At 42.5% G+C, this 15,548-nt stretch overlaps 1 protein-coding gene across 3 annotated transcripts; it reads left to right on the forward strand.

Moving 5' to 3' along the window:
- The first annotated feature begins 35 nt into the window (after positions 1 to 35).
- Positions 36 to 14,861, forward strand: LOC127658053 (polyadenylate-binding protein 1A-like). 3 transcript variants are annotated; one of them, XM_052147142.1, is made up of 15 exons: positions 36 to 725; positions 6,307 to 6,497; positions 6,614 to 6,729; positions 8,065 to 8,204; positions 8,687 to 8,781; positions 8,877 to 9,014; positions 9,124 to 9,219; positions 9,303 to 9,575; positions 9,665 to 9,755; positions 9,839 to 9,952; positions 10,035 to 10,180; positions 10,310 to 10,394; positions 13,326 to 13,456; positions 14,354 to 14,449; positions 14,551 to 14,861. In XM_052147142.1, exons 1-14 carry the CDS (start codon positions 533 to 535, stop codon positions 14,441 to 14,443), a joined length of 1,899 nt encoding a protein of 632 aa, XP_052003102.1. In that variant the 5' UTR covers positions 36 to 532; the 3' UTR covers positions 14,444 to 14,449; positions 14,551 to 14,861. The 3 variants fall into 3 exon arrangements, with proteins under 3 accessions (XP_052003102.1, XP_052003100.1, XP_052003101.1); XM_052147140.1 differs by lacking the exon at positions 36 to 725 and having other exon boundaries at positions 6,286 to 6,497; positions 10,035 to 10,187; positions 10,308 to 10,394; XM_052147141.1 differs by lacking the exon at positions 36 to 725 and having other exon boundaries at positions 6,287 to 6,497.
- Positions 14,862 to 15,548: the final 687 nt, after the last annotated feature.

Raw genomic sequence — 15,548 nt, forward strand, 5'->3', positions numbered from 1 at the left:
AACTTCCGCCCTGAGGCCCTTCTAATCTGAGCGCTACTTCCGCTTCTCGTCCCTACCTAATGCGGTGCGAGATAGAGCACGTGTGCCACAGAGCCTCGGCACACAATCTTATATAAAAAACCAAAAATATAAAAAAAAAATCACAAAACGGAAAATCTAAACAAAAAATCGACTTTTACTACCGAATACCTCGGTGAAGCGGGATCCACGGGCAGTTTGAGGAGTTTTAAAGGGCAACATCGCACCGGTTTGACTTCAGTAGGCCTTTGGAAAATTTTAATCATCGAATCCGCGAACACGACGGCAATTAATCATTACCGGACGCGTTTTAATCAGTCTTTAATTCTATCATTTAAGGTTATTTTGGCCGTTTGACCGTCTTACGGAAGTAAATCGAGTAGCTTTTAGCGTGTCCGTCGTCATCAGCCTTTCGAAGCTCCAGCACGTGTGTTCGGTTCGGTTTTTTTCTTCTTTCGGTTATCGTGCTTCTAACCGCGCGGTTTGTTAGTTTTTCCTTCGGTCGCTTAGGAAGATGAACCCCAGTGCTCCCAGTTACCCGATGGCCTCCCTGTATGTCGGTGATCTCCACCAGGATGTGACGGAGGCCATGCTGTACGAGAAGTTCAGCCCCGCCGGGCCCATCCTCTCCATTCGGGTGTGCAGAGACATGATGACCCGCCGCTCTCTCGGTTATGCCTACGTGAACTTCCAGCAGCCCGCTGACGGTAAGGACACACTTGCATTTTCTAGTCAACAGTTCCAGGCATCATTTCTCATCAACGCAATGACAAAAATGCAGTCCTTAACGTTTTGAGCACATCGCATTAAACATTTGCATAGGAATGTAAAGCGTCACAATTTGTTGAATTTGTTTTTTCAATCTTTTTACTCGCAATATTTGTAATATACTTGCCTCATATGTTGTTTTATTTTGTATATTTGTGTGTACATGTGTGCATCTACACATACATACTGTATATAGAGGTCTACACACACACACTGTATATAGAGGTCTACACACACACACACACTGTATATAGAGATCTACACACACACACACTGTATATAGAGATCTACACACACACTGTATATAGAGATCTACACACACACACTGTATATAGAGGTCTACACACACACACTGTATATAGAGATCTACACACACACACTGTATATAGAGATCTACACACACACACTGTATATAGAGATCTACCCACACACACTGTATATAGAGATCTACACACACATACTGTATATAGAGATCTACACACACACACACTGTATATAGAGATCTACACACACACACACACTGTATATAGAGATCTACACACACACACACACTGTATATAGAGATCTACACACACACACACACTGTATATAGAGATCTACACACACACACACACTGTATATAGAGATCTACACACACACACTGTATATAGAGATCTACACACACACACTGTATATAGAGATCTACACACACACACTGTATATAGAGATCTACACACACACACTGTATATAGAGATCTACACACACACACTGTATATAGAGATCTACACACACACACTGTATATAGAGGTCTACACACACACTGTATATAGAGATCTACACACACACACTGTATATAGAGGTCTACACACACACACTGTATATAGAGGTCTACACACACACACACACTGTATATAGAGATCTACACACACACACTGTATATAGAGATCTACACACACACACTGTATATAGAGATCTACACACACACACTGTATATAGAGATCTACACACACACACTGTATATAGAGATCTACACACACACACTGTATATAGAGGTCTACACACACACACTGTATATAGAGGTCTACACACACACACACACTGTATATAGAGATCTACACACACACACTGTATATAGAGATCTACACACACACACTGTATATAGAGATCTACACACACACACACTGTATATAGAGATCTACACACACACACTGTATATAGAGATCTACACACACACACTGTATATAGAGATCTACACACACACACTGTATATAGAGATCTACACACACACACACTGTATATAGAGATCTACACACACACACTGTATATAGAGATCTACACACACACACTGTATATAGAGATCTACACACACTGTATATAGAGATCTACACACACACACACTGTATATAGAGATCTACACACACACACACACTGTATATAGAGATCTACACACACACACTGTATATAGAGATCTACACACACACACTGTATATAGAGATCTACACACACACACACACTGTATATAGAGATCTACACACACACACACACTGTATATAGAGATCTACACACACACACACACTGTATATAGAGATCTACACACACACACACTGTATATAGAGATCTACACACACACACACTGTATATAGAGATCTACACACACACACACTGTATATAGAGATCTACACACACACACACTGTATATAGAGATCTACACACACACTGTATATAGAGATCTACACACACACTGTATATAGAGATCTACACACACACACACTGTATATAGAGATCTACACACACACACACTGTATATAGAGATCTACACACACACACTGTATATAGAGATCTACACACACACACTGTATATAGAGATCTACACACACACACTGTATATAGAGGTCTACACACACACACTGTATATAGAGGTCTACACACACACACACACACTGTATATAGAGATCTACACACACACACTGTATATAGAGATCTACACACACACACTGTATATAGAGATCTACACACACACACTGTATATAGAGATCTACACACACACACTGTATATAGAGATCTACACACACACACTGTATATAGAGATCTACACACACACACTGTATATAGAGATCTACACACACACACTGTATATAGAGATCTACACACACACACTGTATATAGAGATCTACACACACACACTGTATATAGAGATCTACACACACACACACTGTATATAGAGATCTACACACACACACTGTATATAGAGATCTACACACACACACTGTATATAGAGATCTACACACACACACTGTATATAGAGATCTACACACACACACACACTGTATATAGAGATCTACACACACACACACACTGTATATAGAGATCTACACACACACACACACTGTATATAGAGATCTACACACACACACACTGTATATAGAGATCTACACACACACACACACTGTATATAGAGATCTACACACACACACACTGTATATAGAGATCTACACACACACACACTGTATATAGAGATCTACACACACACACACTGTATATAGATATCTACACACACACACTGTATATAGATATCTACACACACACACACTGTATATAGAGATCTACACACACACACTGTATATAGATATCTACACACACACACACTGTATATAGAGATCTACACACACACACTGTATATAGATATCTACACACACACACACTGTATATAGAGATCTACACACACACACACTGTATATAGAGATCTACACACACACACACTGTATATAGAGATCTACACACACACTGTATATAGAGATCTACACACACACACACTGTACAGTGAGGAAAATAAGTATTTGAACACCCTGCTATTTTGCAAGTTCTCCCACTTAGAAATCATGGAGGGGTCTGAAATTGTCATTGTAGGTGCATGTCCACTGTGAGAGACATAATCTAAAAAAAAAAATCCAGAAATCACAATGTATGATTTTTTAACTATTTATTTGTATGATACAGCTGCAAATAAGTATTTGAACACCTGTCTATCAGCTAGAATTCTGACCCTCAAAGACCTGTTAGTCTGCCTTTAAAATGTCCACCTCCACTCCATTTATTATCCTAAATTAGATGCACCTGTTTGAGGTCATTAGCTGCATAAAGACACCTGTCCACCCCATACAATCAGTAAGAATCCAACTACTGACATGGCCAAGACCAAAGAGCTGTCCAAAGACACTAGAGACAAAATTGTACACCTCCACAAGGCTGGAAAGGGCTACGGGAAATTGCCAAGCAGCTTGGTGAAAAAAGGTCCACTGTTGGAGCAATCATTAGAAAATGGAAGAAGCTAAACATGACTGTCAATCTCCCTCGGACTGGGGCTCCATGCAAGATCTCACCTCGTGGGGTCTCAATGATCCTAAGAAAGGTGAGAAATCATCCCAGAACTACACGGGAGGAGCTGGTCAATGACCTGAAAAGAGCTGGGACCACCGTTTCCAAGGTTACTGTTGGTAATACACTAAGACGTCACGGTTTGAAATCATGCATGGCACGGAAGGTTCCCCTGCTTAAACCAGCACATGTCAAGGCCTGTCTTAAGTTTGCCAATGACCATTTGGATGATCCAGAGGAGTCATGGGAGAAAGTCATGTGGTCAGATGAGACCAAAATAGAACTTTTGGTCATAATTCCACTAACCGTGTTTGGAGGAAGAAGAATGATGAGTACCATCCCAAGAACACCATCCCTACTGTGAAGCATGGGGGTGGTAGCATCATGCTTTGGGGGTGTTTTTCTGCACATGGGACAGGGCTGACTGCACTGTATTAAGGAGAGGATGACCGGGGCCATGTATTGCGAGATTTTGGGGAACAACCTCCTTCCCTCAGTTAGAGCATTGAAGATGGGTCAAGGCTGGGTCTTCCAACATGACAATGACCCGAAGCACACAGCCAGGATAACCAAGGAGTGGCTCTGTATGAAGCATATCAAGGTTCTGGCGTGGCCTAGCCAGTCTCCAGACCTAAACCCAATAGAGAATCTTTGGAGGGAGCTCAAACTCCGTGTTTCTCAGCGACAGCCCAGAAACCTGACTGATCTAGAGAAGATCGGTGTGGAGGAGTGGGCCAAAATCCCTCCTGCAGTGTGTGCAAACCTGGTGAAAAACTACAGGAAACGTTTGACCTCTGTAATTGCAAACAAAGGCTACTGTACCAAATATTAACATTGATTTTCTCAGGTGTTCAAATACTTATTTGCAGCTGTATCATACAAATAAATAGTTAAAAAATCATACATTGTGATTTCTGGATTTTTTTTAGATTATGTCTCTCACAGTGGACATGCACCTACTGATGACAATTTCAGACCCCTCCATTATTTCTAAGTGGGAGAACTTGCAAAATAGCAGGGTGTTCAAATACTTATTTTCCTCACTGTATATAGAGATCTACACACACACACTGTATATAGAGATCTACACACACACACTGTATATAGAGATCTACACACACACACACTGTATATAGAGATCTACACACACACTGTATATAGAGATCTACACACACACACACTGTATATAGAGATCTACACACACACTGTATATAGAGATCTACACACACACACTGTATATAGAGATCTACCCACACACACTGTATATAGAGATCTACCCACACACACTGTATATAGAGATCTACCCACACACACTGTATATAGAGATCTACCCACACACACTGTATATAGAGATCTACCCACACACACTGTATATAGAGATCTACCCACACACACTGTATATAGAGATCTACACACACACACTGTATATAGAGATCTACACACACACACTGTATATAGAGATCTACACACACATACTGTATATAGAGATCTACACACACACATACTGTATAGAGATCTCCACACACATACTGTATATAGAGATCTACACACACACATACTGTATATAGATCTCCACACATACTGTATATAGATATCCACACACACACACACACTATATAGATATCCACACACACAAGGTTATCTACACACACACTATATAGATATCCACACACACAAGGTTATCTACACACACACAGATGTCCCCACACACACATGCTATAGATGTCCACACACACAGATGTCCACACACACTATATAGATATACACACACACACACACACTATATAGATATACACATGCATAGATGTCCACACACACACACTGTATAGATGTCCACACACACATTGGGGAACATTGCCAGAGCAGAAGTTTTCTTCCAGGATAACCTTTTATGTGGCTTGAAGCGCCCCAGATCATCACCGCTCCACCAAATTTCACAGTAGGTGTGAGACACTGTGGCTTGTTGGCCTCTCCAGGTCTCCGCCTAACCATTAGATCAGGTGGTGGATTGGTGATCTAACGCATGAATCAAGCCACATACAAGGTTAAACTTGCCATGAAAATGCTCTTTGTTGCTGAAATGTCTTTAGAAATATAATAAGTGTGTTTTAATGGCCAGACACTGTTGTACTCCTGTTTTATAATCTCTTCCCGTTTCAGCTGAGCGCGCGCTTTGGACACCATGAACTTCGACGTGATCAAGGGCAGACCCGTCCGGATCATGTGGTCCCAGAGAGACCCCTCACTGCGCAAGAGTGGTGTTGGGAACATCTTCATTAAAAACCTGGACAAGTCCATTGACAATAAGGCCCTTTACGATACATTCTCCGCCTTCGGAAACATCCTCTCCTGCAAGGTAATGAAGACGTGTTTTGCAACGACGTGTGCATGTTTACAGCAGTTCTGTTCATTAACACACGCTTTAACTGTGAACGCTGCCGTTTGATGCTTGTGCTCGGTGTTCTTCTAAAGGTGGTTTGTGATGAGAATGGATCTAAAGGATACGGCTTTGTGCACTTTGAGACCCACGAGGCTGCAGAGAGAGCCATTGAGAAAATGAACGGCATGTTGCTCAATGATCGCAAAGTGTAAGTGTGACTTTAAAAAGGAATCAAAGTTTATGTTGCACGTCTGAAATTATTTTACGTCCGCTTTGATTAACTGCATCATTCTACATTATGTGGTTGTTGGTTTGAAGTGGCGAGTGCCTATAAATCATTGATATAAATATTTCTTAATGGGATTCTCTCAAAAGGGGTCAAGAAAATGTCTAGGGCACCCAAAAAAAAAATATATATATATATATACATACACACAACGCTGACTATCACACCTGGAGTCGTGAGTTTGAATCCAGGGCGTGCTGAGTGACTCCAGTCAGGTCTCCTTAGCAACCAAATTGGCCCGGTTGCTAGGGAAGGTGGAGTCACGTGGGGTAACCAAATTGGCCCGGTTGCTAGGGAGGGTAGAGTCACATGGGGTAACCAAATTGGCCCGGTTGCTAGGGAGGGTAGAGTCACATGGGGTAACCAAATTGGCCCGGTTGCTAGGGAGGGTAGAGTCACATGGGTAACCAAATTGGCCCGGTTGCTAGGAGGGTAGTCACATGGGGTAACCAAATTGGCCCGGTTGCTAGGGAGGGTAGAGTCACATGGGGTAACCAAATTGGCCCGGTTGCTAGGGAGGGTAGAGTCACATGTGGTAACCAAATTGACTCGGTTGCTAGGGAGGGTAGAGTCACATGGGGTAACCAAATTGACGCGGTTGCTAGGGAGGGTAGAGTCACATGGGGTAACCAAATTGACGTGGTTGCTAGGGAGGGTGGAGTCACATGGGGTAACCAAATTGATCCGGTTGCTAGGGAGGGTGGAGTCACATGGGGTAACCAAATTGGGCCGGTTGCTAGGGAGGGTAGAGTCACATGGGGTAATCAAATTGGGCCGGTTGCTAGGGAGGGTGGAGTCACATGGGGTAACCAAATTGGGCCGGTTGCTAGGGAGGGTAGAGTCACATGGGGTAACCTCCTCGTGGTCGCTATAATGTGGTTCTCGCTCTCGGTGGGGCATGTGGCGAGTTGTGCGTGGATGCCGCGGAGAATAGCGTGAAGCCTCCACACACGCTACGTCTCCATGGTAACGTGCTCAACAAGCCACATGATAAGATGCGCGAATTTACGGTCTCGGACGCGGAGGCAACTGAGATTCGTCCTCCGCCACCCAGATCGAGGCGAGCCACCACGAGGACTTGGAGCGGTTTGGAAATTGGGTAGAAAAGTGGAAAAAACTAAAAATGACTGTAGTAAAAATGAGAATCTAAGAAAAATCACCATGCGAATGATGACTACAGTAACGAGGCTATAAGGGGAAAATGATTTGTCTGTTAATTTTTAATGGTCATGAAATGTTTTTTTGTTTACCTTAAAGGTTTGTCGGTCGCTTCAAGTCACGCAAGGAGCGTGAGGCGGAGATGGGCGCCCGTGCCAAGGAGTTCACCAATGTTTACATCAAGAACTTCGGAGAAGACATGGATGAAGAGAAGCTGAAGGAGATATTCTGCAAATTTGGTGTGTATTTATTTATATATATATATCCCCCATTTGGAATGCCCAATTCCCACTACTTAGTAGGTCCTCATGGTGGCGCGGTTACACTCCTCAATCCGGGTGGCGGAGGACGAGTCTCAGTTGCCTCCGCGTCTGAGACCGTCAATCCGCGCATCTGATCACGTGACTCGTTGTGCATGACACCGCGGAGACTCACAGCATGTGGAGGCTCATGCTACTCTCCACGATCCACACACAACTCACCACACGCCCCATTGAGAGTGAGAACCACTAATCACCACCACGAGGAGGTTACCCCATGTGACTCTACCCTCCCTAGCAACTGAGCCAATTTGGTTGCTAAGGAGACCTGACTGGAGTCTCTCGAACTCGTGACACTAGGTGTGATAGTCGGCGTCGATACTCACTGAGATACCCAGACCCCCCATTAGTGTTTTTTACGTAGTCCCTTGAATTGTATTTGACGTGTTGCGTTATTCCAGGTCCAGCGTTGAGTGTCCGCGTCATGACCGATGACGGTGGCAAATCGAGAGGCTTCGGTTTTGTCAGCTTTGAGCGGCACGAGGACGCCCAGAGAGTGAGTGAATGTGAATTATGATGTCTGAAATCTTGTAATATTCACTTGTGTGGTTTTGCATTGAGTTGATTCTGACACTTTCCTCCGGTCATCAGGCCGTGGATGAGATGAACGGGAAAGAGCTGAACGGGAAGCAGGTGTACGTGGGCCGCGCTCAGAAGAAAGGAGAACGACAAACGGAGCTCAAGCGCAAATTTGAGCAGATGAAACAGGACCGCATGACCCGTTATCAGGTAACATGACCAGCAGCCGACCGGATGAGAATGCTTCTTAAAGAGCACGCTGGCCCTTTAATTGTGTGACGTGTTGAAATGATCTCACTGGTGGTCGCTTCTTCAACAGGGAGTGAATCTCTACGTTAAAAATCTGGACGACGGCTTGGACGACGAACGTCTGCGTAAAGAATTCGCGCCATTTGGCACTATTACAAGTGCCAAGGTATGAACAAGTTTATTTGCCAAATGTTTTTAAAAAATGGAGCGCGCAAGTGTTAAATGTATCTGTGTTATCGTTCTGTGCAGGTGATGATGGAGGGCGGCCGCAGCAAAGGTTTTGGATTTGTTTGTTTCTCTTCTCCTGAAGAGGCCACTAAAGCGGTGACCGAAATGAACGGCCGTATCGTCGCGACAAAACCGCTGTACGTTGCCCTGGCACAGAGGAAGGAGGAGCGTCAGGCCCACCTCACCAGCCAGTACATGCAGAGGATGGCGAGCGTCAGAGCCGTGCCGAACCCTGTCCTGAACCCATACCAGCCTACGCCACCATCCGGGTACTTCATGGCTGCCATTCCACAGGTCAGAAATCACCGTTGCCTTGGATGCGAGCATGTGGTGTTTAGTCTTTTGAGCTGCTTGAATCTCAATGCACGACATTTCTTTCACAGCCTCAGAATCGTGCCGCGTACTACCCCGCCAGTCAGCTCGCGCAGCTCCGCCCCAGCCCTCGCTGGAACTCACCAGGTGTCCGCCCTCAGCGTGAGTAGCTCCACCTACATTTCCTCCCAAGACTCGTACCGTAGACCTCACAGCCGTTCATTTAATTCTCGTTTTCATTGCAGATTTCCAGAACATGCCCAACGCGATCAGGACTTCAGCGCCCCGTCCGCAGACTTACAGTGCGGTGCGGCCCCAGTCCAACCAGGTCCCCCGCATGATGACCTCACAGCGTATGAGTGAGTGAACAGCCCTGCAGTAATGCGTTCTGGAAACATGCTTCCACTGTCCATGTGTCCTAACTGTCTGTTCTGCCGTCAGGCTCACAGGGTATGGGTCCTCGTCCTCCAACGGGGGGCGCAGCGACGGGTACAGCTCCAGTGAGAATGCCGCCGTACAAGTATACACCTGCAGTCCGCAACCCACAGCAGCACATGCCCACTCAACAGCAAGTGGCTATGCAGCAGGTATTCGAGGAAAGCAAACGTTTGTGCCAGTTTTCAATTCAGTGGTTTCGGTTATTTTTATAAATTGTGATTGGACATTCGTAAATTCAGGTTTACTAACATTATGTAAAAATGTGCCCCCCCTTCCAGCCTGCCGTGCACGTTCAGGGTCAAGAGCCTCTGACTGCGTCCATGCTGGCTGCCGCCCAACCACAGGAACAGAAGCAGATGCTGGGTAAGATTTTAGTCAAGACTAGCGCTTTAAAAGTTAACAGCAGAATCAAGTATTCAAGTAAACATTCAGAATGAAAGGCAGCATTAAACTACTGTATGAGTATAATACATTCATACTTTTTAAAGTTGCAGTATGTAAGATTCAGAAAAGCATGATTTAGTGACACCTGTGGCCGTTTTGTGAACTGCAGCAGCTTCCTGTTGCTCCCCCTTGTGCGCACACTCCGTAGTGACGCGAGCTAGCATCGACTAAAACAACGACGTAATGTACAAAGAGACCAAGTTAGCTAAAATGACACGATCAATCCTTATGGACTATATTTCACATGCTTTGCCGTTATGAAAGTTTATCTGATCAATAAGAACGCCAATTCAGGGGCTGTTTTGACCCCCAAAATCGAACACAGGTACCTCCAGGAATCAAACGCCCTGCCGGCAAAAGCAACCCACTCCCTTCACATGAAAATCAGTCTACAGGCTCTATAGGCAACCTAGGAAGTCCGGGAAGGGCTCATTTTTTAAAGTTGCGTTACAAGCCGTTCACACACTGGCCAAAAAAGGTGAATATTACATGAGAATTGTTACATTTTGCACTTTTAAAGATACTAAACTCACTGCTCTTGACTGAATAACTTTTCTTGTTATGGTTGTTTGACTTATAATTACACGCTAGACCGCAGCAGGTCTATTAGCTTTAGGCTGCAACTAACGATTATTTGTATTTATCGAAAGATTATTCGGCGATTATTGCAATGATTAATTATTAGCTCCTAACTAATTATTCAGCTTGTGCCCGACATAAAATGTTGTATTAAACATGTTTACTAACAATAAAGAGTACAAAATCATCTTTTATAAATACCTCTAAATGACATTCACTGAATGAAAGGGTTAAGTTTAATTCAGTAAAGAAATTCCCTGCAAAAATATAACTGCACTAAAGATGCAACGCATTAAATATAACCGCACTAAAGATGCAACGCATTAAATATAACCGCACTAAAGATGCAACGCATTAAATATAACCGCACTAAAGATGCAACGCGTTAAATATAACCGCACTAAAGATGCAACGCGTTAAATATAACCGCACTAAAGATGCAACGCGTTAAATATAACCGCACTAAAGATGCAACGCGTTAAATATAACCGCACTAAAGATGCAACGCGTTAAATATAACCGCACTAAAGATGCAACGCGTTAAATATAACCGCACTAAAGATGCAACGCGTTAAATATAACCGCACTAAAGATGCAACGCATTAAATATAACCGCACTAAAGATGCAACGCATTAAATGTAACCGCGCTAAAGATGCAACGCACTAAAGATGCAACGCATTAAATATAACCGCGCTAAAGATGCAACGCACTAAAGGTGCAACGCATTAAATATAACCGCGCTAAAGATGCAACGCACTAAAGGTGCAACGCATTAAATATAACCGCACTAAAGATGCAACGCGTTAAATATAACCGCACTAAAGATGCAACGCGTTAAATATAACCGCACTAAAGATGCAACGCATTAAATATAACGGCACTAAAGATGCAACACATTAAATATAACCGCACTAAAGGTGCAACGCATTAAATATAACCGCACTAAAGGTGCAACGCATTAAATATAACCGCACTAAAGGTGCAACGCATTAAATATAACCGCACTAAAGATGCAACGCATTAAATATAACCGCACTAAAGGTGCAACGCATTAAATATAACCGCGCTAAAGGTGCAACGCATTAAATATAACCGCACTAAAGATGCAACGCACTAAAGATGCAACGCATTAAATATAACCGCGCTAAAGATGCAACGCACTAAAGGTGCAACGCATTAAATATAACCGCGCTAAAGATGCAACGCACTAAAGGTGCAACGCATTAAATATAACCGCACTAAAGATGCAACGCGTTAAATATAACCGCACTAAAGATGCAACGCATTAAATATAACCGCACTAAAGATGCAACGCATTAAATATAACCGCACTAAAGATGCAACGCATTAAATATAACCGCACTAAAGGTGCAACGCATTAAGTATAACCGCGCTAAAGGTGCAACGCATTAAATATAACCGCGCTAAAGGTGCAACGCATTAAATATAACCGCGCTAAAGGTGCAACGCATTAAATATAACCGCACTAAAGATGCAACGCATTAAATATAACCGCACTAAAGGTGCAACGCATTAAATATAACCGCGCTAAAGGTGCAACGCATTAAATATAACCGCACTAAAGGTGCAACGCATTAAATATAACCGCACTAAAGATGCAACGCACTAAAGGTGCAACGCATTAAATATAACCGCGCTAAAGGTGCAACGCATTAAATATAACCGGACTAAAGGTGCAACGCATTAAATATAACCGGACTAAAGGTGCAACGCATTAAATATAACCGCACTAAAGATGCAACGCACTAAAGGTGCAACGCAAATGTAAGTAGCTTACATTTATACTTGCATGTCCCACATATTAATACAAATCCACTTTTTTTTCTCTGCCATTTATGTTCACTTTTGACATCCTCTCAGTGTTTACATGAATAATTGAACAAGACGGGCATTTTGGTGGGATTATGAAGTGTATTTGACCGTTCAGGTGTGTGTTAGCGCGAGCATGTTAGCACACAAACATACGCCGCCTGTCAATCAATCGGCACAGCTGTTACTAGATCGCTTGCGAATTATAAAATGACTTGCTCTGGATTATTTTCAACAGCAGAATAAAAATATTAACTTTATAATAAGTGATATAGGCCACATATCACACATGTAGCCGGTTATTTTTACGTTATTCACATTATAATCATTCTGCTTGTCTGATCGAGCAAGTACAATTCTTTCACTTTAAAGAAATACCAATCAAATGTATTTGTTCCAGGCCTAATTGAGGTGCTCACATGTGTCTTTGTCATCTCAGGTGAGCGTCTGTTCCCGCTCATTCAGAACATGCATCCAAGTCTGGCGGGAAAGATCACCGGAATGTTGCTGGAGATCGACAACTCTGAGCTGCTGCACATGCTGGAGTCACCAGAGTCCCTGCGGTCAAAGGTCAGAGGTCACATGATCTCATTCAGCTTAATGCATTTGATTCTCACATATGTGCATAGACATTAGGTCTAATTTTCGGTTTATGCCCCACCCTGGTTGTCTCATTAAATATATCTCGGCCTCTGAGTGGACTAGAAGCTCAATCTATTGGTCATTAGAAAGCGGAGATCCTCTCCTTTGCTATATATAAAATTATATCAATAGTCATATTTTTCTGATTTGTTTTGCATGCTTTTCCTGCTGGATGGCATATTTTGTTCTGCGCATTAAATATATAATACTGGATTATTCACAAGCAATAGCTAAGATGCCGAAGGTGAAAGCTGATATAAAGTTTGGCTCTTCGGGGCTTACAGCAGCAATGATTGGTGCATAAGAGACGTTTGTATTTAATGACTTGCAGAAATCATTTAATTAGTGATTCTAATAAAATGTTAGATATAATGACAAAAACAGTTAACCATACAGTCACGTGAGAACGAGAGCTTTCGTTTGATATATGACTTGACCATTGAAGTGCAGATTGAAAGACTTTTATATTCATATTTGTGCGCGTCACCTCTAGGGGGCGCTGACTCGCGATTTTATTTTCAGGCCATATTTTGTGCTGCAAATGCAAAAGTGTTGCTATTCTCAAAGTTCAGATTCTAAGTATCGAAACGATGCTTCATATGCCTGATCTATGTACATGGGGACTTTTTTCGTGATATAGCGCCCCCTGTTGACTTGCCGGCGGGTTCATGGAGTTTAAACATTGAAAGTGTCACAATGCAAAAATTCTCATTGGTTCAAGAACGGATTTAATTGTATGCAACTGCTTTGCTCTTGAGGTAAAAAATGTGCACTTCATGTTTGCATTATTTGATCGTGCCGTTGTGGTTTTTCTAATTATTCCAGGTGGATGAAGCCGTTGCTGTGCTACAGGCTCATCAGGCCAAAGAAGCTGCCCAGAAATCAGTGCCCAGCCCTGCTGTACCGGCCGTTTAAGACGAGGTGACCTTGAAATGTGTTCGGATGTTTGTATGTTGCTCATGAGTATTTACAACATTCATTTTCCCAACACACTTCCTTATATTCCTTTTTTTTTTTTTCAGAATTATGGCGCTGACTTCAAGAGGGAAGCATTGGAAAAATCAATATTGGGAAAAACTCAAAACAGGAAAAATATGAATTCACCTAAAGTATTTTGCCAGGTCAAACTAAATCTTGACCTTGTTTTAATGTTTAAAAAAAAAAAACACAAAAAAAATGTAAAACTTTTAATTTGGAAAATTCCGAAACATTCCTTTCTTTTATTCCTCTTAATTGAATGCTCATTGTCAATTGTGTTCTTGCAGTTGATTTGCTGGACATTTGGAAAAAGTACATTTGGATTAAAGTTCTTGAATAAAACTTTAAACATTTATCATCGTCTGTTTTATTGATTATACGATTATACAGTGACGATGTGTGCTCTGAAGTCAATACAAAGTTACAATATTGACAATTCAACCGTTGCCATCGGTCTTCATGAGGGAATCATGAATTCAGCTTTTATTAATTACTTGATGATGTTGGGATGATTGTTTGATTCTCAGCCGGGCTGTATATGCAGTTCTATCGGCTGCTCATGCGCTTTAAGGAAGTATTTTATGTGCAAGAGCTCATTGGAAGGCAGATAATCATGCACAATGCATGATGTCATCAAAGTAAAAGTATATACTGTGTGTGCGCAGATGTATCTAGTTCGCCAATTTCAAGGTCTCTTCCCTGGAGAGCACTAGGTCACTTCCGGTCTGTATATTTGCTGATAGGAGGCCATGCCACACCACATGCATTTTTGGACACTAGATGGCAGCAGAGTTGAGACAAATGCTGGGACCGGTTGCATAAAACTGTTTTAGACTAGTCTTAATTTCAGTCAGTTGCATTAAAAACTTTGATCAGTCTAATTAAAGACCAAAATGTAAGACAGCACACCTCAGGCTAACTTTTGTCAGCTGAGCCAGTGGGGGCTGAAAGGGGCTTGAGTTGAGACTTGGTTGAAGACTTTGACTTCAAAAATGGTAACCATGTTGTGTTTTTAATTATTTGGGTTAAATCACTAAATGTG

The sequence above is a fragment of the Xyrauchen texanus genome, chromosome 17, assembly GCF_025860055.1.
Source record: "Xyrauchen texanus isolate HMW12.3.18 chromosome 17, RBS_HiC_50CHRs, whole genome shotgun sequence".
In the NCBI taxonomy this organism is placed as follows: Eukaryota; Metazoa; Chordata; class Actinopteri; order Cypriniformes; family Catostomidae; genus Xyrauchen; species Xyrauchen texanus.